The 24,145-nt window shown below is 44.1% G+C and overlaps 1 protein-coding gene across 1 annotated transcript in view; it reads left to right on the plus strand.

The window, feature by feature from the left end:
• Abca1 (ATP binding cassette subfamily A member 1) overlaps positions 1-22,258 on the plus strand; it is a 116,765-nt gene extending 94,507 nt beyond the window's left edge. Inside the window, exons 24-40 of the mRNA XM_037203327.1 lie at positions 554-626; positions 1,524-1,726; positions 3,182-3,230; positions 3,426-3,539; positions 4,504-4,652; positions 6,225-6,349; positions 7,448-7,546; positions 10,934-11,123; positions 11,839-11,933; positions 13,002-13,034; positions 14,060-14,165; positions 15,580-15,654; positions 16,142-16,311; positions 17,520-17,697; positions 20,273-20,388; positions 20,498-20,827; positions 22,141-22,258. Coding sequence (XP_037059222.1) covers positions 554-626; positions 1,524-1,726; positions 3,182-3,230; positions 3,426-3,539; positions 4,504-4,652; positions 6,225-6,349; positions 7,448-7,546; positions 10,934-11,123; positions 11,839-11,933; positions 13,002-13,034; positions 14,060-14,165; positions 15,580-15,654; positions 16,142-16,311; positions 17,520-17,697; positions 20,273-20,388; positions 20,498-20,827; positions 22,141-22,258 — 2,223 coding nt within the window. The remainder of the gene's footprint in view (positions 1-553; positions 627-1,523; positions 1,727-3,181; positions 3,231-3,425; positions 3,540-4,503; positions 4,653-6,224; positions 6,350-7,447; positions 7,547-10,933; positions 11,124-11,838; positions 11,934-13,001; positions 13,035-14,059; positions 14,166-15,579; positions 15,655-16,141; positions 16,312-17,519; positions 17,698-20,272; positions 20,389-20,497; positions 20,828-22,140) is intronic.
• The last annotated feature ends 1,887 nt before the right edge of the window (positions 22,259-24,145 follow it).

Here is a 24,145-nt window from a genome sequence, read left to right on the forward strand (position 1 = left end):
ACTGGAGCCTCCTTATTCAAGTGTGGTCTGCGGACTGGCAGCATCAGGCCCAATTGGGAATTTGTTGGAAACGTGGTGACTTGGGCCCAGTTCAGACCCACTGAATCCATATCTGCATGCTAATAAGGTGCCGGAGTAACGGAGTGCATATTGCCATCTGGGAAGCATTAAACTAGAAAAGCAGTCAGGTCAATCCCATGCTGGGACTTGTTGGTAAATGTCCCATGGCAGCATTGATCTGAGGCCACAGTTCTGTTGACAGTCACTCACTTTGCTGACCTCTCTCACCCCAGGCAGTGAGGCCATCCACATAAACACACACACACACACACACACACACACACACACACACACACACACACACACACACACACACGGGGGCGCAGTGGCCTCTGAAGCCATGGGTGCCAGCTGCATTTTTCCCAGAACAAGCTTTCTGCTCTGTCTTTATATATATTCAGTAGAACTTCCTGGATACCCTCTCCATCAAAGGTGGTGGTGTCTATACCCGGCTCGAGCCCTGACCCGTTCTCACCTCCTTCTTTGCCATCAGGAGGACAGTGTTTCTCAGAGCAGTTCTGATGCTGGCCTGGGCAGCGACCATGAAAGTGACACGCTGACCATCGGTAAGGACTCTGGGGTTTCTTATTCAGGTGGTGCCTGAGCTCCCCGCAGCTGGGCAGAGTGGAGGCAGAGGAGGAGAGGTGCAGAGGCTGGTGGCGCTGACTCAAGGTTTGCTGCTGGGCTGGGCTGGTCTGGGTGGCCGAGGGAGTGAATGCAGCTTGGTGGTGGCTTGGCCTAACGCTTGCTGGGGAGCATGGGGTTTGGTCTTGGGGCTGGAAGGGCAGTATCCCAGAGGACAGATGTGACTGGGAGTCTGGGGAATGCCTTGGGGGGAGTGGCTCCTGGATGAGATGTTGGAGGGCCAAGCCAGCAGGAAGGGAGTTGAATTCGGCATACAAGAATGAGAGCCTAGGAGAGGAGGAGTAGTATTTCAGTTTCCTTTGAGCAGTGCCTAGGAGAGGCCAGTATCACCAGTGGCATACGGAATAAAAATGTCGAGCTGGCTGTTTCTACCCAGTCCCAACAGCTGGCTTTATGCAGGAAGATTTCTGCTCCCACAAACTGTTTGATTATCCATCTTTGGAGGTAAATGAAGAATAGCATTATCTCAAAGGTTACAGAAGAGCTGAGCACTTTAAGGTTTCCAAGCTCCTCTCCCATCAAAGAGTCCTGGCACATACACATTAGACACAAGGTTTCAGTCTTAGCAAATCATCTACCCATCATATACCTAGAACCTACAAGTGCAGCTAGCTTTGATGACATAAGGGTGAATTAGAGACAGTCTTTGCTCTTTTGGAGTTTTCAGGCCAGAGATGAAAAGGCCAGTAGGTTTTGGTATCTTAGGACAGACGGTGTGTAAGTAGTGCTTCGGCAAAGGGAGACGGTATGATGGACTGCCAGCTCTTGCTGTAGAGTATCTGAGATGACTGAACACCTTCACACTCTGGTCCCCGCAGATGTCTCTGCCATCTCCAACCTCATCAGGAAGCATGTATCTGAAGCCCGGCTGGTGGAAGACATTGGCCATGAACTGACTTACGTGCTGCCGTATGAAGCTGCTAAGGAGGGAGCTTTCGTGGAACTCTTCCACGAGATTGATGATCGGCTCTCAGACTTGGGCATCTCCAGTTATGGCATCTCAGAGACCACCCTCGAAGAAGTAAGCTCCATGGCTGTCGGTGTACAAAGACCCAACAATCCCAAGGCCAGAGAGGCAGCCTACGTTGGAATGAGATTGCTATAGCGTTGATTACCAAGATTTTAAGTCACTGACAGTTGGGTAATGCTAGCCCCAGTGAAATATTTGAGAATGCAGTGGAAGATAGCAGGGTATAGAGGTATTAGGATTGCTGCCTGGTGTGAGTAGTGTTGTGGCCTAGTGTCAACACTCATGTATAGTAAATGACTAATATTTATGGACAGTCCACTGGAGCCAGGTGCTGAACTTGATGGTTTTTTTTTTTAATTTTTGAGATTGTAATTTACTTACAATGTTTCTCCCTTCCTTTTCCTCCCTCCGAATCTTTCCCTATACTTCTCCCTGCTCTCCTTCAAATTCATGGCCTCTTTTATTTTATTGTTTTTATTTTTTGTACTTTATATTTTTAAATGATGTTTTTACTCACTCCTTGAGAATATAAGATATTTTAGACATATTAATTCTACTTTTACAATTCCTTCTAGAGCCCCTCCCTACCTCTCTACCCATCCAACTTCATATTCTCTCTCTGGGAAAAAAAAAAGAGCCCATGGGATCCATTTGCATTAGCAGACTTTCTGGGTGTGGGCATGCCTGGCATGTGGTCAACAAACCAATGTCAGACCATTGGTGTTTGGTTTTAAACATTGAAAGCTCATTTCATGATCATAGCAGGATGAGAATTAATAGTGAAGGACATTGATCTGGGATTATGAATCAGGAGTTTGGAGCTTCATAGCTGAGATGACCTTTGCTATCTAGCAATGCTTCTCTTTAGAGATGTGAGGTCACAAGCCTCGAGGCCTGGAAGGGGTGTGAACATTGTCCAGCTTGGCTGGCACCTGGGGTGATTGTGCAGCACACTCATCTATGCTGACAGTGAAGTTTCAAAAGCTCCTGTCTGTGCCTTTGAATCAGGATTTCTGGAGACACGCATGACTTTGTACTTCTGTTGCATGCTTCCTGCAGAATGGTCTGTAGACAGGTTTGGAAAGCAGTGACCTCATTCATTTCCTCTGCTCTAGTGTTTATTTCTGTAGGAAAAGGAACCCTTTCCCTTTTGGCCATCATGTCTTAGATAAGTCATCACAATGTGGTCCTGCTCAGAGGTCTGGGACCACAGACCTGATAAAAGTGACGTGCCTCATTCTCTATAGGTTCAGAACGAATTTCTGTCATGTAATATTGTTTGATTTTGGGAAGAGTTGTCTGCATCGAGAGCTATCACACCCGAAGGCATGTTTTCTGCCCTAGACAGCTTCTCTCAGAAGTGGCTCTGATAAAATTGTTGTTGATAAATGTGACCTCCACCTTCTTTGTCTTAAGGGCCTGATGTGGGATTCCTTAATGTGGTCTGAAGTGATAAGTTCTTTCATGAAGTAGGCGCTCACATTGTCTTCTGCTCTGATTTTTCAGATATTCCTCAAAGTGGCTGAAGAGAGTGGGGTGGATGCGGAGACCTCAGGTAACCCGGCTTATAGTGAGCTGCACACTCTCGGGGTAGGCTTTCTGCGGGGTGTTGAAGCTGTCTGTCCCCTGTCTTCACCCTTCCCTCGGCATCAGTCTGGTGCGGTCTCGTTCTCAGCGTATGGGTTTGCTGTGGGAAGGTTTGTTGTGTTCCACAGAAACGAACTGTGGGGTTCCTCCCTTTTCCCTCTAGATGGCACTTTGCCAGCGAGACGAAACAGACGGGCCTTCGGGGACAAGCAGAGCTGTCTGCGCCCGTTTACTGAAGACGATGCTATTGATCCAAATGACTCTGACATAGACCCAGGTTCGAACGGGCAAGATCTTTGTTCTGTTGTTTGAACTTGAATTTGTCTTTTATCTGTTTCTCGGCTATGTCTTTGATGGCTCTTGGCTAGGATCACAGATCCCAACAGGATCCAAAGAAAAGTGGGGAAAAAAAACTGAGATAGCCCCTTTTCAATGTGGCATGTCTGGTCAAACCTGAAGAAGCCCACCATCATCACTGCATGCAATAGAACATTTTCACAGATGGGTATGGGAAGATGGCCTCCATTCTCTGAGCCCATTTCCTCGTTGTCATTTCCGTAGGGTTCCAGTTTCTTGCACACCTTGGGTGTTTGAGTCATTGAATGAAAATTACTGAATGGATAGTTGATTTTGAAGGAATCAGAGGGGAGGTTGTGTTCTTAAACATACATACTTTGGATGACTGTGTCCATATATGTTTGAGATAGAGATGAAATGAAACAAATTTGTAGACTAAGTGTCTCAGGAGTCATTAGTTTCAGACAAGGATAAATAATTTTTAGGAGCAGGAAATTACCTGGTTCTCCTGTCTGGCTAAATAGTTCCGGCATTTTGTTCTTATTTCATGTTTCATTATCAAGACTTGGATGTTTTCAATTTGTCCACTTTTTATCAAGCATATAAAAGATAAGAGACTAATTACAGTGTGTGTCAGTCTACATGACCACTTCATCGAATTTAAGAATTAAATGATGACCTGTTCCATCAGAAGAGCTTGCCACTCTGTTATTTGTGAGCATATCTTTGCTTGCCTCAAGGCACCTTCATTTTTCTGTGCTCCTCAGATGAGGACTGGACATATTTGTTGAGGACTATAATGTTGAGCTAGAACTTCTTCTTAAATGTGGCTTTTTCATGAAACCCTTTTCTTTGGTGATACACTGAAAGCTGCAAATTCTAGTTGCCAAGATCAGTCATATATAGGTAAGGTTGTAGGTGACCCTCTTTATTTTCTCTCACAGAATCCAGGGAGACAGACCTGCTCAGTGGGATGGATGGCAAAGGCTCCTACCAGCTGAAAGGCTGGAAACTCACACAACAACAGTTTGTGGCCCTTTTGTGGAAAAGGCTGCTGATAGCCAGACGGAGCAGGAAGGGGTTCTTTGCTCAGGTGAGATGTGCTGGTGTCTGCCTTCATGGACTGCAGGCTCTTGGACCAGTGAAGGTGGGGTAGGACTGTGGCTGAGATGTAGATAGTGGGACCAGATTAACTCTGTGTCCATACTAGTTCTGCTTCTTGCTATTTGTTCATCTGCCAGCCAGTGATTTCCTTGAGCTTCAATTTCTTCATCTGGAAATGAGGCCTGATATGTGATTGTTAGCAGAATAAAATGAATTTATTTATAATGGAGTTTGATCTGGGGGGTCATTTAGAGGAGACCATAAAAGGTGATACAGTTGAGAAAAACTGGTTGGGCAAATTCGACTCTCATAACGCAAGAGCTGCTATGCTGAGATGTACTTGACAGTGCACTTACTATTAGAAATCCGGTGTTTTTCCTTAATTATGGCTAGCTGCTGTGAAGGATACCAGAGTGCTAAGAATAGAGCTGGCACACAGATCCTGCATGCCATGGTTTGTTTGCATGGTGACTTGATCAGTTGGAGTGGAATACATTTGTTTTCACTTTATAATATGAAGAACTATAGAGAACATGTCCATAGAGTTTTCCTCGCAGGCCACCTTGGCAGCACTAATTTAGAGCATGAGTTTCAAAGACTGCAGATCTGGATTTCCATTGATCACTGGCTGACTTTTCTCTGATTCATAAAGCTCTCATTTGTGGATGGTGATAATAACACCATAAAGTAACCACGAAATAGGATATTAAATAGGCTAATTCTCACTACAGTACTTTCCAGTGGAATTATTCATTCAGTGATAATTTTCTGTATTGAAACCCAGGAATACTAAAACCAGAGTTATCGTTTGATTTCTTATGGCACTGGGGATGGAGTCCAGGAATGTGCACATACTAGAAAAGTTCCCTACTACTGAGCTACCCTCACAGCCAGGGTTACCATTAAATCACTGGAGTTTTAAAGGGTAAATTTCTCAGAAATGAATGCAAAGATCTTTTGGTTGGATCTTAAGTTGTTTTCAGAAGAAGGATATATAAAGTTTGGGGAATTTCAAGGAAGGATTTAAAGAAGTATGCTTTTTCATGATGCACATAGGAGAGACAGTGGCTGCCACTACTTCTGGTGGGGGAGGCACTACTATAGAGTTGGTTCCTTGTTCTCAGTCCTCAGATTTACAGATGTCACATGGGACCCCCTGTAGTACAGACAGAACCAGGATTCAGGTCTTCTGTAGCCTGGTCCAGGGCTGTTTCTCTCAGCCTTCTACCTGAGTCTATGACCCAGACTGGTTTTTCTCAGTCTTTAGAGGCACAAAGGGTAGGGCTTAACATTTAGTCACTCTGACTCTTTACTCAGTGACCATAGCCTTCAATTTTGTGCTGTCAGCTTCAGGAAATGCCTTGGGAGGAAAAGGATTCATTTTCAGGCTCCTTTACCTAGCGCTGCCAAAATTACATTGGTAGAATTCAGCCATGGGCCTTGCCTGTACCCCTCATTCCTATGTTACTAGTCGGGGGCGCTGGCTGGATTTTCAGGGGTTTTGGCCTTAGACTTCTAACCATTTTCCTGTGGTCCCTCCCCCTCCAATGCCTGTTTGTAGATTGTCCTGCCAGCTGTCTTTGTTTGCATTGCCCTGGTGTTCAGCCTGATCGTGCCACCCTTTGGCAAGTACCCCAGCCTGGAACTACAGCCCTGGATGTATAATGAGCAGTATACATTTGTCAGGTACGTGTTTGTGTTCTGTGCCTCGGGTCAGAGGCGGGTTCACACAGACACACAGGTTCACACAGTGTTTGCTGTACCGAGAGCTGAGGAGTCAGAGTCCACAGTTCCACAGTGGGATGGATTTTCTCATGATGGTCCAGGCTCCTACAGAGCCACAAACGCAGCAAAGAACGTAGTAAATGATTCCTGAGAAAACAGGCGGAACTGTGTTGCATATTTCATCCTGTGTGTTAGACTGTTGTTGTCAGGAGTGACCAAATGTGTTTTAGCTCAGTAATCACTAAGTCCTTCAAGTTTAGGGTATTAGCTAAGTGTGCATCTTTAGACGAGGATGCTTCCTACTCCATAGTGAGCCTATTGAAAAAACAAGAAGATAGGGACTTTCTAGACCTTGTTTACTACGGGTTTTCTTCAGTTCTACTGCACTGGTAGGTCTGTAGAGGACAGTGTCTGTGTATAGAGGGAAGTTTCAAAGGGGTTTAAAAAGGCACTCGTCTCTTTCTGGGGTGTGTGTGGGTGTGTGTACGATATGTATGTATCATATATAAATAATGAATTAGTCTCTTTTTCTCTAGCTCACTTTCATTTTCTATGGTTAAAAGTGTGTTTGATCCCTTTCTAGTTAATGACCTAGTATTTCCCATAGCTATAGATCATGGCATGGGTTTGTGACATAGACCCATTATTTCTTGGACTTTCTAATTGTTCGTGCAAATAATCAGTAAATTTTACCTTTCTGTTTTTGCAAGGCCCTGGCTGTTTGTGTCAAATGGATAATTTTCAAAGTAGTTTTGAAATACTGATCAGTAATGAAGTGCGTGTGTGTGTGTGTGTGTGTGTGTGTGTGTGTGTGTGTGTGTGTACACACACATTCATATGTAACCTCTTTGTACATGCTTCCTTGGAGGTACCGTATGTTACCCTGATGTCATATGTATGAAGTTCCTTGCAGGTGGCTTGTGTGTTTTATTTGTTTTAGTTTTAAAAGCCTGTTCCCTGAGAAGTGCTTAGTAGAGGTTTTTCTGTAGAAAATTTTTTCTACTTTCAAATTCTTCATTGGATGGACTACTGATCTAGATGTCTCTCATGTACCTGCAGTAATGATGCTCCAGAGGACACAGGCACCCAGGAACTCCTGAATGCTCTAACCAAAGACCCAGGCTTTGGGACCCGATGTATGGAAGGAAACCCAATCCCGTGAGTAACACTTGAGCCACAAGCTGGCCTAGTTTTCCTTCTCATGCTATTGCCTGCTGCATGGTCACCATCATCATTTTGCCTTTTCGTTAATTTTTATTTTAAAAGCCACGGAATAACCTGAGAACTTAGGAACAAATAGAATCTCCTAACATCCTTCATAACAAATCATCACCAACATTTGTTTACTCTTCTACTGTGGTAAAGTTGAGTACCAGAGTAGACGGGCGGAGTGTGCAGTTTATAGCTTTGCTTATCAGTTTCTTCCCTTTAACCTGAAAAGATGACATAGTGATTTTTTTTTATAACAGCAGACACTTTCTTTTTGTACAGCTGCGTATTTTTATCAGATGTTCAGGACAAGTTTTGAATAGTGGGTAAATAAACTCAGTGGTATGCCCAGTTGGCTGTGTGCACAGAAGAAGCAAGTCGTGAGGATGCTGTGTTGAAGCCAGTGGAGAGGTGATGGGGAGAGAGCTGGGGCTGGTAGAGGTAACTTCAAGTTTGCAGGGCCAAACAGAATTTGTGCCTGGGGTCATAGAGCCACACACAGTGGTAGCTAAGGATCCGGGAGAGTTGGTAAGGTACTAGAGAACCAGAGAAAGGAAATTTGAATCCCAAACCACAAAGGGGAAGCTAGCAATCTTGTGTCAGAGCACTGAACATGATGGCTATGTATACATAGTATACATATGTACCCAGCAGATCTCCAGATGAATGGTTTCTGTGTTATTTATCAGCTCTTAATTAGTATTTGTCTTAGTGACTTTCCTGTTGCTGTGGTAAAACTCCATGATTAAAGCAACTTATAGAAGGAAGGGATTTGGGGTGGGGAGCTTTCAGTTCCAGAAGAATAGAGGAGTTTATGACCACCGTAGTGAAGAGAGCTATAAGCAGGCAAGGGTATGCAGGAGCAGCAGTTGAGAGTTCATATCCTCCTCCACAAATAGGAAGCAGAGTCTTGAATGGCATGAATCTTTTGAAATCTGAAAGCCCTCCCCCAGTGACACACCTCCTCCAGCAAGGCCACACCTCCTAATCCTTCCCAAATAGTTCTGCCAATTGGGGAATCAAATATTCAAACACGAGAGCCCATGGGGTCATTCTCAGTCAAACCCCACAGTGTTAGATGATATGTGAGACAGTGTTCTGTCATGAGGAAACCAACTTCAAAGGAGCAAAGATTTATTGATGATTTGTGGGTTCAGAGTTTTTAGTCCATGGTTGCTTGGCTATGTTGTTTTGGGGCCTTTGGAGGGCTCTGGTGGGATAGAGCATCATGGTGGGCAATGTGTGTGACACACAGCTGCTCACATCATAGAAACCAAGCCAGGAAGCAAAAGGAGGGAAGGAAGGGCTGGGCCCCAATCTTTCCTTTTAATATGTCTTCCCAATGACCTCACTTCTTTCCTTTGGGTCCTGTGACTTAAAGGCTCTGCCAACTTCCAATAGCACCACAATCTGAGGGCCAAGCGTTTATAGCATATGAGCCTTTGGAAGACATCGAAGACTCAAACCATAGCAGATAGTTACTAAATAGTCTTGGTACTTCATAGTTAGTTCTGACTGACTGGTAAACCCGGCAGCCAGTATTGGTTACAACTAAAAAGATGCTAAGGGTGGAGAAGGCCACAGATTCTTCTTGACTTCACAATACCTTTGGGATTCTATGTGAAGGTTTTGTTGGAAGAAAGGATGAGGTGAGGTAATGATGTGGTTAGCTGGATCCTTGGCTGGTAAACTGAACCACTGTGTGGATTCATGAATTGATTCCAGCAAAGGCTGTATCTGTAGGAGAGAGAATTGATCAGACAGCTGGCCTACAGAGATAAAAGAAATGTCCATGGCATCAGAGGGTTGGTGTCCTGTCTGAGCACCGTAGACTCTCTGAAGCAGTCTGAAAGAAAGGGCTTCACCCTGCCAGCTCACACTGAAATTTAAATTTTAGGTTTTTGGAAAGTGTTAGGACGGAAGGAGATCTGAGTAGAATGCTTTTTCAATGGTCTTTTGTGTGAGCTGATAGATGTCGTAGTTAAGAATCCTAAAAGAGGAAATGATAAATCATTTGGAAAAACTGTTCACTTGTGGGCATATTTATAAACATACACGTGTGTATACACACACACACACACACACACACACACACACACACACACACACACACGAGATAGATTGTAACTCTATTTTAAATTGTAGAATCTTGAAAATTGGAAATCTAGAAGAAAGACTAGAAATGACAAGTCCTTTTATACCCTTATTTTACCAGTAGGAAAAAATGAACCCTGAGATGCAAGAGACTGGTGATGCGCGCCAAACAATTCAGTGCTCTAGGCAGAGATTAGGGCCTTGCCTTGTCTCTGAGGATGCTTGTAGCCAACCTCACTGCCCATCCATCGAGCATTCCTACTCCACTCAGCCCAATGCCCTACTCATTGTAGAACATAAATTGGATTTTGCCATTCTCTACACGATTCCAGCATGCTGAACATCAAATTCAAGCTCCTACCTATCCCTGTCACATGGCTCCTGCCTCCCTCCCTCCTCATTCATCCATCAGCCTGTCTTACATATCTCCTCACACCATCTTCCTGTTGTTCATCATCTATGTCCAATAGACTCATTTCTTCACAGGGCCTTTGTACCCGACTTCCCACTGCTTCTGCATGGAGTGTTCATTCTCCCCAATTCTTTTTAAATTACATTTATTTATTTTAGTGTCTGCATGCATGCCATGGTAACATGGGTAGAGGTCAGAGTGTAACTTGTGGGAGTTGGTCCTTTCTTTCTACCACATGGGGCCTACGGATTGAACTCAGGTTTGGCTGTAGGTACCTGTACCTACTGAGCCATCTCGCCAGCTCGTCACCCCAATTCTGTAACTAGCTTATTGTTTGTGTTTTGGCTGACGTTGTATCTTTAGCATCAATGATATGTTTTCTTCACATCCTCTCCTGTTGTTTTTGCTTTATCGGGGGCTGTGTAAAACTGGATTTCTTGATTTGTTGTCCAATACTTTCTGGTCTTGCAGAATCTGTGAAAGCAAAGAGTTTGGATTGCTTACACCAGACTCTCAAAGATGCAGAACTCTGTGTGGCTCATAGTGGACGCATCACGTGTGCTGTACCAACAGATGTTGGTCAGCTGGGTTGAACAGAGCTCACTCAGTGAGCATCTGGTGCCTGTTGATGTTGTATTGCCCGAGCCTTCTGTTGCTCCTTGGCTTCCCAGGCTGCCATGAGAGCAAATATAATGAAGTCGTGGTCTTGTTTCAGATGGCAGGGCTGGGCACATGGGCCCTTACTAAAGAGCAAACCTGTGCTCTCAAGGCATCAGGGCAACTCAGGCCCCTTGCAGGGGAGCCTACAACCTTGGTGTCTCCTTTTACAGAGATACCCCTTGCTTGGTGGGGGAGGAGGACTGGACCACTGCCCCAGTTCCCCAGACCATCGTGGACCTCTTTCAAAATGGGAACTGGACGATGAAGAACCCCTCACCTGCCTGCCAGTGCAGCAGTGACAAAATCAAGAAGATGCTCCCTGTGTGTCCCCCGGGGGCCGGGGGGCTGCCGCCTCCTCAGGTGAGTCTCCGTCGGGGTGACTGAGAAGTGGCTCGGGGTGGGGCTGGGAGCATCTGTGGGGCAGCAGGAATGAGTGAGGTGTGATGCTAGGGTTATTTCAGCCTTGATCTTACTTGAGAAACGTGAGTGGGCTGTGAGAGAGGGGTCTGAACTACACTGTGCCCGTGTCTGCCACACCGCCCTCACAGGGCCAGCTTCCTCCCCTGCTTCTGCCTCAGCCGAGCTGGTGGCTGTGTTTCCTCCTTGGGCCAGTTTTTTTTTTTTTTTTTTTTTTTTTTTTTTTTTTTTTGTTTTTTTTAACCTGAAATTTTCAGGTCAATATGATATCTCCCTGCTATTTCATCAGAATCTAGGTTGGAGGGTAGGGATAGGTGATTTTTAGTGGGTGTACAAACTTAAAAGAACTCTTGCTTGCCACCCTAAAATCACCTGATCCAGTCACCAACATAGCTCCAAAGTACAAAAGAATTCACTGGGCAGTTTGTCATGCTGTTTCCTAAATATTCTGGTGATGTGGGGAGTCCCACCCCGATATCCAGAATACTTCCTGGGGGTACTCTTGGCTTGACAGGGGCTGATGGCAACGTGGACCAGGTCTCGGTGGTGGGTGGCTAAGTCTCTTGCCTGGGTCCCAGGGTCCCTGTTTTTGTCGTCTGTTTGCTGCCCTGGTTCTTGTCTGTAAAGCCACATGAGCTTGGTTTCTATGTGATGGCAGAGAAAACAGAACACAGCAGACATCCTTCAGAACCTGACGGGAAGAAACATTTCCGATTACCTGGTGAAGACGTATGTGCAGATCATAGCGAAAAGGTATCTCCCGTTGAAACCCGGCTTGCTCCCTACCATCGCTGAGTAGAGAAATCAAAGGCTAGGGATACAGACTTGAGTGGTGGGGAATGGAAGATGGGGTTTCTGTGGGAAAGTTAGCACATGACATCACCGAGACAAGATGATGTGGGGTGTTGTGACCCTTAAAAGTTCAACTGAGAGGGAGGAGGCTGCTGCTCTAGAAAGAAAGTAAATGATGAATGTCCACTCAGATTTGAATCCTGACCCTCAGTAGCTGCCTGACCGGGTTCAGCCCATGAGTCTTGTGAAGTCTTAGCTTATGTAAAATGTGATATGAGTGTCGTATTCTTAACTGTTGGGAGAGCTAAGTGAAATGACGTAAGCAAAAAACTTTAGGTCCTCTCTCCTGGGTCGCTCCATAAACACGGGGTGTTCTGAAGCAAGGTCAGGGTGGGCACAGTAGCTCTTCTTGCCTATGGAGCCTTTAAAGAGACTGGTAGATGCCTGGGGTATGACGGCACAGTGCCCAGTGTTTAGTCAGTGCTCAGAAAATGTGTTCTCTTCCTATCAATGTGTCAGGTGGCATGTCCCTGCCTGAAGTGACTTTAAATGACAAGGGTGTGCTAGAATGTGAGTAGACCATGCTTTTCCCAGAGCTGTCAACTTTCCACCTGGGATTTACAATTGAAATTAATTAATTAATTAATTTTAGGCAGGGTTTCACTATGTAGTCCTGGCTGGCCTGCGACTCTCTGTGTAGACCAGGCTGACCTCAAACTCATAGAGATCCACCTGCCTCTGCCTCCTGAATGCTGGGATTAAAGGCGTGTGTCACCATGCCTGCCTATAAGGTGGATTTTAGATTTGGCTAATTTACTGTGTGATTCTCACGTGAGTAAGGTTTCAGGGACAGCCGACAGGACATGATGAGAGTGGCCTTCCTTACGGGGGTGTGACATGCCAGCGCTGGTCATAGGATTGCTCGAGTCTCTGTACTTTGTCCTCAGGCAGATAATTGATTACCTTTGCATCATCAATATGACCTGCGCTTTCTGGACCTGATTTTTGGTTTGTCTTTTCTTTCTGCAGCTTAAAGAACAAGATCTGGGTGAATGAGTTCCGGTAAGTTGATCCCTTCTTTCCATTTTCCCTGTCAGCTTGAGTCTCAGGAGAATGATTTTGATGTAGGAATCTTGGATCAAGACAAAGTTGTAGGTTTGGGGACGGTTTGCCCTGGGCACACTCTTGGTGTTATGTCACCGTGGGGGCAGGGTACAAGGTGCTGCAGGCTGTGGAACGCAGAGGCTACAGCCAGAGTTGTAGTAGACTCACTGTGGGATTTGGGTAGTGCACTATTCATGGTACATCCCTCCGGAAGCCTCTGAAATATCTGACATAGTGATTTCCTTAAGGAGATTCAGAAATCTTGCAGTCCTCTAGAGACTTAAGAAAGGAAAATGTCATGGGGGAAAACCTGTCCTAGCTGTATTTTCCTCAAACACATCCCCAACGGTGCCTAGGAACTCAGGGAAAAACTGTTCAGGCCTTTCATATGACTCAAGGTCTCAGAGGAAATGAAAGGCATCCAAACCATTTATTTCCAGTGTATTTCCACCTATATCCCCTCCCCCTCTGAATTTTGAAGGAGCATGTGAGAGTGGGGAAGGAAGCATTCTTAAAGTCAGCTTGCAGTGTGGGAAAATGAGTAGCCCGTGTGGCTGCTCAAGAGACCTCAAAGGCTCTGTTCTTGAGTTCCAGTTTTCCTCTCTGCCTTTTCTCCGGGGTTCAGAGCCCCTGAAACCCTGGGCAGAGCTGTCACAGACCCACATGGTGGTTCCCATGCTGGGGAAGACAAGGCCTGTCTGTAGTCCCTACTTGGCTTTCAAGACTGTGCCTGTCACCACTAGCCTTGACGTCCTGTGTGTAACGTGGATGCCTTACTCTGTGTCATTAGCTCCAGGCTCTCCCTGCTGGGCAGCAGTCTTGAGAATTAAGATGGCTACATTTCACAAAAGGAGGCAACATGTTACTGTCCTTAGCCAAACTTTGATCCTAGTTTGAATAAGAACCTTGTGTGCTGTGGTGTCTGCTGCTGAGTATCAGCTTGGGCTCAGTACCTGAGTTTTAATGGCAAGCCTTTCTTTTAGATATGGTGGATTTTCCCTGGGCGTCAGTAATTCTCAAGCACTTCCTCCGAGTCAAGAAGTAAATGATGCTATCAAACAAGTGAAGAAACTCTTGAAGCTGACCAAGGTACAGCATCCATCCTGAGACATGTCAGAAAAATGGGACTGGAACTGCTGGGACGAGGGAGTAGTGGCAGGGACTCAGTGTTCTGAACATGTTTGTATACAAAGCAGTTTCAGATAGACCAGATGACTCGTACCAAACACAAACACGCACATATACACATATGCACACACTTCTGAAAGTGTAGGTCAAACATGAACTGAAGAGATTAAAAACCCTTACAACAGCCGTGTTCATGAAGTTAGGCAGTGGGTAAATGAGTTGGGTTTCAGACACTTTTCTAAAACAGTCATTGATTGACTAAACTGGAAATAGGAAAAATGAATTAATTTACTTTTTAGGCTAGTGGGCTGGTCTTCAAGACCCACTAAGCCCACATTCATTTCTCTCTATCTCAGGTTTCCCAAGTTGAAGTGACAGATGAATTGGTCAGGTGACATGGATTCTGGGGTCTTGGATAGTAGTGCTAGGCCTACAGTACTGTCTTAGTTAGGATTTCTATTGTTGTGAAGAGACACTATGACCACAGCACTTCTTATAAAGGAAAAACATTTAATTGGGGTGGCTTACATTTTCAGAGTTTAGTCTATTATCATCATGGTGCAGCATGGTTGGCATGCAGGCAGACATGGTGCTGGAGAAGTAGCTGAGAGTCCTACATCTTGGGTAGCAGGCAACAGGAAGTGGTCTGTCTCATTTGGTGTGGCTTGAGCTTATATGAGACCTCAAAGCCGCATCTACAGTGACATACTTCTAACAAGACCACACCTACTCCAAAAAGGCCACACCTCCTAAAAGTGCCACTCCATTTGGGGGCCATCTTTTTTTAAACCACCACAAATATGCAGCTTTCCTTTAAGCCCTAGGATGCATCTGCATGTACTGTGGGTTTTAGTTCTGGGATGATGCTGAGAGACTGAAGAATCTTGAAAATTTAATACCTTATTTTTACTTATGTGTATGGGTGGTTTACTTGCATGCATGTGTTTGTGCCACGTGTATGCCTGGTGCCCACAGAGTCCAGAAGAGGGCATTGGCTCCCTTGGGACTGGTGTTACAGATGGTTGTGAGCCCCCACTTGGGTGCTGAGAATTGAACCTGAGTCCTCTCGAAGAACAGATGGCTTAACCTCTGATCCATCTCTGCATCTCTCCAGCCCCAGAATCTTGGAGGTTTAAGTTATGGGATTTTTTTTTTTTTTTTTTGGTGATTCTTTTATGATGTGGCACCATGGCAACTCTAGTGCTGTGGATTCTGGTTACGTGGTTCTCAGGAATCATGTATACAGCGACTTTAGATGTAATTTCAGTGAATGAAGTGGTGATGGTCTTGGTTTACATATGGCTGCCTGATTGCTTACTATAGCCCCTTATCTGTGCAAACAAACACCACTGAGGCAGGATTCTGTTGTTTACAGGACAGTTCTGCAGATCGGTTTCTCAGCAGTTTGGGAAGGTTCATGACAGGACTGGATACCAAAAACAATGTCAAGGTACGCTCTGGCCTGTGTTCTGCTAGCTTCTTACTAAGCAATAGTCCTCTGTCCCTTGAAGTCTCATGGTCAAGTTGCTAAGGACATTCCTGGCAGAAAAGAGCAAACTGTTAACCTTACTAGGGAAATGATACTGTATAGTGATTAAGAGAATTTTTTTTTGCCCCCAAACTTAACATGTGAACTGATATGATCTGTGCCTTAAGCTACTTAACCTGTTTAAGTGTCAGTTTCCTAGTTAGCAGGCAGACAGTAACCATGCGATCTCTAACAGCATGTGGGTAACTGGTTGAAAGTGTAAGGTCTTCATATAGTGCCGGTCCCATGGCCAGTGGTCAGTGGATCCTTATGTCTGTAATGTTTTTTTGTTTGATATGACTACCTGGAATTCCTGCCCACAGTTTCTGTGCATGTTTTACGTACATGCTCTCACTTCTGGGAGCATGGCTTGGCAGTATTACCTTGAAGTTGGTCTGTTTTCCTTCAGGTGTGGTTCAATAACAAGGGCTGGCACGCTATCAGCTCTTTCCTGAATGTCATCAACAACGCCATTCTCCGGGCCAACCTACAGAAGGGAGAGAATCCAAGCCAGTATGGGATTACTGCTTTCAACCATCCCCTGAATCTCACCAAGCAGCAGCTCTCAGAGGTGGCCCTGTAAGTGCATCTCGTGTCTAAATGGCTGGGTGTGGAGGTGGTAGGGGTGTGAAGGCACCAGAAGAAAGCTGGTTGTAACAGCTGGAGATAATTGTATTGGGTAAGCCTGGGTCGATCCAGAGTCTGGGCGGAAAATGATTGCTTTACAGATCATCTGGCAGTCTTTCTTGACTTGAGGAAGGAAGATCAGAGCTGTGAAAATTATGATATTTGGTGAACACACATAAACTGAATTAAACATTGTTAATACAGTCCTAAAGTAATTAACTCATTAATATTTCATTTGCTTGAAAATTAGTTTTTTTTAATTCAGTGAAACATGCATTTAATGGTTTATGTCCTGAAATGTGTGTGTTAGAGTGGCACACATAAATGCATAGGTATGCTCCTGTACATGTGCATGAATTTGGAGGTCAGTAGATACTTTGGAGTGAATGAATCTGGATTTGAATTTGGTGCTAAGCTTTCTAGGATGTAATATTAAATGAGGTAATTTGTATAAGTTGCTAAAGCCAGCGCCTAGGACAGAGTTGGCAGTCAGCACATTACATTCCCCTCTCATAAGTGGGGAGTGGTACATTACTGTGTAACTACGGAAGAGTATTAATGTAATATTAATGGTACATTATTGTATAACTACTGTAGTGTGTTAGTGTAATGTTAATGGTACATTACTGTATAACTACTGCAGAATACTAATCTTTACAAGACTCTGTACAATGGGCTTTCTGTATGTTAGACTGATAGATATGACTTTTTATATGTGTAGTCTGATATATGCATCCAATTGTTTTCCACTCACTTAGAGCCATATGACTATCTTGTATGAGTAGCTTCCTAATAAGATTGCTTGCTCTTTTGAAATACTTCTCAAGCCACACTAACTTCTGTATATGGAAGTTTTCAACTCACTTCTGTAAGGTTAGAAACTGGAGAGAAGTGAATACCATTAGACCACGCCCATATTTTGTTCTGTAGTTTCATTATGGGAGTAGACTCATTTTAACATTATGGAAACAAGTTTTACATTTGAATTGTTGTTTTTTTTTAAATGTCACTTGAATGTAATTAGAGGGAACCCTGAGACAGAACGTTTGCTGAACATGCGTTTGTCTCGCCGCGCATTGGCTATGTTTATGTCTAATTGTTGACCATGTCCCCAGCTGCATCAAAGGTTCCTCTGATCTTTACTGCCTCTTTTCTTCTAGGATGACCACATCTGTCGACGTCCTTGTGTCTATTTGTGTCATCTTTGCGATGTCCTTTGTCCCAGCCAGCTTTGTTGTGTTCCTGATCCAGGAGCGGGTCAGCAAAGCGAAGCACCTGCAGTTCATCAGCGGGGTGAAGCCTGTCATCTACTGGCTCTCCAATTTTGTGTGGGATATGGTGAGGACACAGGGCTGTCTGTCTCTGTCTGAATCTCAATGGGGACTGTAGACTCCTGGAGGGTGAAGAAAATACCCTGTCACTAACACCAGGAAGTGCCCCATTTAGTCTAAAATAATATAAAATAGGACAAGGGAGAAGCAGAAGAATGCTTCCAGGATAACAAATATATAAAACAAATTGCACATCATGGGACCATCTGACCACTGTGACTCCAGTCACTACCAACTATCACCTCACATTTCTTATGTGAAAACTCTCTCTCACACACACAAAAAGAGCATTTGTGCTCTTGCAGAGAACCTGAGTTTACTTCCCTGCACCACATTGGGCTCCAGAAGATTTGACACCCTGTTCTGGTCTCTGTGGCCATCTGCACACATATATGCAGATATTCACATATATAAAAATAACCCTTTATCTTAGGGTTACTATTGCTGATGAAACACCATGATCAAAGCAACTTGGGGGGAAAAGGGTTTATTTGGCTTACACTTCCACATCACAGTTCACCATCAAAGGAAGTCAGGACAGGAACTCAAATAGGGCTAGAATCTGGAGGCAGGGGCTGATGCAGAGGCCGTGGAGGAATGCTGCTTACTGGCTTACTGCCCCCTGGCTTGCTCAACCTGCTTTCTTATAGAACCCAGGACCACAAGCCCAGGGATGGCCCCACCCACAATGGCCTGGACCCTCCCTTATCAATCACTAATTAAGAAAATGCCCTACAGCCAGGTCTTATGGGGGCATTTGTGGTGATACTGTTTTTTAATAAGACTGTTACATCTACAGGCATTTTATCAATTGAGGTTTCCTCCTTTCAGATGACTCTGGCTTGTGTCAAGTTGACAGAAGACTAGTCAGCACACTCTAAAAATGAGAATAGAACTGAAAGAACTGTATTAAAACCCCTAAGCCAGTGCCTCTAACTTACCTAAGGTTTTAACTTAGAGTAGGGTGGTTTTTTTTTTCCTTAGTAGGAAGCCACTTGCCACTGAAAACTCCCCAGTGTGTCAGCATCTTGTCCGTCCATCGCAGTGTATTTTTGCATTGGCTATACTGTATTGTTTTTGTTTGGATCAATATGAAGGACTTCATAGGACTCTGAAGTTCCAGTGATTGGTTAACGAGCTTGAGCTATATTCCCCTATAGCCTTTATTAATTTTAAGCTACCCAAAGCAGATCTAATTCTTTTCCCAACCCACATTTCCTCAGACGTTTAAAGGCCACTCTCATTTAACAAACACTTCTCGCAGACGAGATGATACATGAGAATACACACGGTCTCTAAGATGCTGTACAGATGTGAGTGATGATGATGGAGATAATGAGATTGCATATGCTAATTACACCAGGTTTCTGAGACCTGTCACTCTTCTGATCTGATTGCCCTTCCATGGCCATGCTCCAGTTATTAATATTCCTTTTGAAAAGGCAGTCCCAGAATTAACCTTTGTTCCGGCCATGGTCTGAATGGTTACAAGGCTAGAGAAAGCTAATCTTTATATCATAGTTTTCACTGTAGCTCAGGGTATGGCACTTAGAAGTAGCACTGACTTATTTCAACTTGGTAACAAACTGAAACCTATTTTGTCTGAATTATTGTTAATTGGGGTCTTGTTCATTCTATGCTGATGCACAGAGTCGACTGTTTTGAACTTGAGCATTTTTGTAACTGCTGTTAGACTGCATCTTGTCAGCATTCATTTGCTTTCTCTTGATCCAGCAGTTCCTTCATTTAAAATACACCGAGTGCTTACTGCATGTCTGAAGGTGTCTGGCTGTGCCAGGCAGAGGTCATTCAGAGATGAAAGAGCAAGTCCTTGACCTCAGGGACATCACTTGTGCTCTCATGTATTTTCTGTCCTTCCCGCCTGAGATCCCGGAATCCGCTGCAAGCGTGTCTTATTTGAGTTGTTGATGAACACATTGAGTAGGATGGGACTGGGGCGGTCTGAAGCTGCCATTCCTCTGTTATCTGCCAACCCACCATCACTTCTGTGCATGTGCCCCCCCCATTTCTCTTTCTCTCTGTCAGCTATGAATTTTCATAATTGTCCCTGGGTCAAGTCTTTATTTCTTCATTTTAATGCTTGAAGCACTGTCAGGACAGACTGTAAAATTATTCTCAGTGTGATGAAACAATTTTGACATTCATGTTATGAGTGCTTATCTCACAAATAGATTACATGTGAGATTGAACTTGGGCAGACCATAATACAGCATTAATGATGAAACAGACACAATCATCTCTGGGTAGAATAATGGAGGCTCATTTGCCTCCTGTGAAATTGAAATGACTCTGCCTGAGAATCCATCCTTCAGTAAGTTTACTGAGCGTGACACCTTGGCTTAGCTGTAGGAAAGACAGAAAGGGCATGCAGTTTATAAAATCAGCCAAGGGTAAAATGCTTGTCAAACTGTATTGTCCAGAATTTTGATTAATAGTTTATGTGGCTTCATTAATTCAGAGTTACTCTCCAACATGTTTATTTGTCCTTTCTTGTCCCATGATGGTGAAGGTTTAGAATGTGTGTTAGGGGGTCAACTTTATTTTCTTCTTTTCTCTTCTAGTGCAATTATGTGGTTCCTGCTACACTGGTCATTATCATCTTCATCTGCTTCCAGCAGAAGTCCTATGTGTCCTCCACCAACCTGCCTGTCCTAGCCCTTTTGCTTTTGCTGTATGGGTAAGACAGCTGTGGGTGGAGGGTTCTCCCGGTGGGCAGGGCATATGGTACCCACTGCTCGAGGAAGGGCAGAAGACTCCAATGGATGTTTGCGTTTGTGCCTTCCCAGGTGGTCGATCACACCTCTCATGTACCCAGCCTCCTTCGTGTTCAAGATCCCCAGCACTGCCTACGTGGTCCTCACCAGTGTGAACCTCTTCATCGGCATCAATGGCAGTGTGGCCACTTTCGTACTGGAGCTCTTTACCAACAATGTGAGTGCCGCAGACAGAGCACTTCCAGCTGGCTTGCACTCCGGGTGCCAGAGGATGGTGGTTAACCTTGACCTTATTCCACTTGTCTGTAACACTGACACCACTGACCACTCTGCTTTTGCAGCGTCTGCCTTCTCTAGTTTATATAAATCTATTTCTGTCCTGCTAAGCCTTGTATTTCTCTGGTCAGCGCATAAATGTTTCTTGTTTCCTTGTGATGAATTTTTCTTTCTTTTAACTACTTCTTCTCTCACGCACGCTATAGGGAGTTACTTTGTGTGCAAGATATAAGAAACAGTCGCTAGAGCTTTGGCTCTATTCCTACTATATTTAGACATCACTTTCTTGAGGCTCTCGATTGCTCGATTCCTACAGTTGGTCTATTAAGCGTCTATTACTTGCGCAGAAGCAGTAAAATCGTCATCTTATCACTCTCATCAATGTAACTCGTGTGACATTTACGAGTTTGTATTCCTGAACTCTTCGGTCCTCCACTGAGCCTAGTGATTATGACTCCATAGGTTAAATGTATACTAGTCAGTCTTATCGTCGTAGCATAGACATTGCTGTCTTATATAGAGAGTTTGCCACGCATTTAAGATATCGATTTTCCACTATTAGTCTTACATGTCTCTGATGTGCCCTCGAAGGCATCGAGCTGCCTGTTGCTCATGGTGCCTATACTTGGGACCCATATCCTACGATCTCGCTTCTGCTATGTTTATTGATTCGCATATTCATCTGAGCCTTCCACAAGGTTCAAATCTTATATCTCAAAAGACTTTTGTCTGTGGCTTCTGAAACCAATTAGGCAGCAGTCACACAGTGTGCTTTTGCTCACGCGCATACCAGCCCTTGTTGGAACTTCCTACAATGCTCAGTAACCGTCAGCTGCGTTTTTCTCTCTTGAATAAACTCCCACCATATTCTACAGAGGATGGCGTCCCTGAGAACATAGTCTCTTTACTATTCAGCAGGGCTGTGTAGTGGTTATATACCAGTATCTTTTAAATTTTTAACTGCTAATGTGATGTACTTGGGTTTAATCTGATGCCTCAAAGGTGTGGGGTGATGCTTTCTTATTCTTCTACGGACTCGTCGAAATACCTTCCGATCTCTCCTTCGGTGCAGCACAGCATATGTGTTATAGAGACCAGGAATTGAATGTCGCGAGCATTTGGTGTCCGTTGAATGGCTTCTTTTCTCTGTAGCGGAGATAAGATTCAATTGAATATTTATGCATCCACCCAATGGCCTTTGCATCACATCAAACTGAAGGACGAGAAATTAAAGACTTCACTCAATACTGCTTTGAGTTTCCTTTTGCTTGTATGTCTTGTTATATTATTAATGTTTGGGCTGGGTGTTGTATGCACTGATGTTAATGTTTGCTCAGACGCATACTGTGTGGAGAAGTGCTCCAAAGCGAGGTAGACTTAGACTATCCAACAGGACGCTCTGGGAAATTCCCGGAAATCATAGAGTCTCTATGAGCTAGGTGTGGTGAGTCAGTTCTCGGTGACGCTTCTGTGGTGCAGGGGGAGCCAAGCCCTGGTCCTCGGGAACACTGCGGAGAGGACCTCATTGCACTCACGAGCGAGACCACAGTGGCTTGATAGTTAATAGTCGACCGTTGCAGGTCTTACGGGGTGTCAATCACATTCTGAAAAGTATTGGCTCGTAAAGATTTCGAGTTTTTGAATATTCCGAATCAATTAGCTCCATTCAGGAAGACCTCAGATAGATGTTGACTCTCTAATATTCGCAGATGTTTTGTTCTTTTAACAATGCTTCAGAGCGTGAATTGTGTGTGAGATATTGATGTATGATATCTAAAATAGGCCAGAAGTTAATAATGTTTAGTTTACCTCTTCACATAAGGCATCGGAGCTCCAGACTATCTATCATTGAAGACGATAATGACGCTTGCTGAAGGGCTCGGTTTGAATTTGGAGGTTATGCCCTGTAATTCAACACAGATCCGAGGCGAATTTGGGCATTTAGCTTTTCTCTCATATGCACGTGTATTGGTACTCAGCTATCTGATATAAACATATTTAGCACTGTAGCTACTATGAGAGAGGATATGTTTCCTCTAACTTTTTTTCCTTACTCAGTGTCACTATGAGCAATAACATCAAATTGCAATCTCTGAAGTTGTGTTCCTAAAGAATAACTATTCCCGACATTTTTTTGCTCTCTGGGACGAGGGCGTCATTTGAAATGGTGAAAAACCAGGAACAATAACGGATGAACTTGCACCTAGGAAGAAGAAAGTGTTTGGTGGTTGAGGGTCGGTGATATAGTGCAGCACTTATTCGTATCGCGCATGGAGAGGGAGCAAATCGGATTTGCACGGGGGCACTTTCTATCAGAGCTATCTCTGTATATGCTGTGCTTCTCGTGCCCGGAAAGATGGAGTGTAACTTGTGGTCACAGCGTGTTTCCCTGCTTTTTCCCAATCATCCAGAACCGCTCCAACGCGCTAATTACCCCTAACAAGTGTCTGTCATGAGTCTCTCTATAGCCATTTAATCTGTGCTTGCTGATAGCATTCAGTCTCCTATATATCCATCAACATTATCCAAACAATCAACCAAGCTTATTCGACGTGAGCAGGATACATTGTTGGCGGATATTGTAGATTTGAAACTATAAAAAATACTGATGGCCAGACTCGTCTAGTATCTTGCTCAAATCACCGGAAAAGAGAAATATCAGGACTTCGCAATAAGTAGATAGAGGAGGCGAGAAAGATCAGAGTGGAAAAGCTAGTGTATATACTATTGATTCCCAAAGAACGCCATACGGCCAATTCTGTATGCTTGTTGATGTCTTGTATATAAATGATGAGATATTGTCTTACTCTCTGAGGCTCTTGTCTCGTGAGTTGTTGCATACATGAGTTTAGAATGTCTTCATGATACAGTCTATGTGGTTATCTCATCTTCATTTGACGCTGAGTTAATTTTTGGTGTAGAAACAGAGGGTCAGTGGCTAGACTTCAAAGCATATGAAAGATAGGGTACAGACTGTTATGTCAGTTTAGTGATACAAGGAAGATGAGAGTGAAGAATTGAGAGGATAATTATTTCGTATCTATAATTCCTCAGCTAACACAAGTACAGTCATTTAGTTAAGGTTAAATGCCTCGCAGAAATGGACGATCTTTTGACACTGAGTTTTTCTAGATCCATTTATTAGCTGTTGAAAGACTTAGAACAAGAAAAAAATCTGACCCCAGGAAGATCATTACAACTGGGGATTTAGTTTGCCGCTTTAGGTAGACATGACTATGAGTTTTCAGTTGTATGCCTGAGTCGGGGCTGAATGGGTTGTGATCGGTTGGGGGAGAGATAATGGCACAGTGGTTGGGAGGTCAGGTGAGCGAGGCATGTGTGAATATAAAAAGTGGCACATGCTCTAGGCCCAATCCTAATGAAATACGAATCTAATGCAAGAATTGGCCTCTGAAATTTCCCTGACCAGAGTGCCAGGCTATT

Source organism: Peromyscus leucopus, chromosome 2 (assembly GCF_004664715.2).
Source record: "Peromyscus leucopus breed LL Stock chromosome 2, UCI_PerLeu_2.1, whole genome shotgun sequence".
In the NCBI taxonomy this organism is placed as follows: domain Eukaryota; kingdom Metazoa; phylum Chordata; class Mammalia; order Rodentia; family Cricetidae; genus Peromyscus; species Peromyscus leucopus.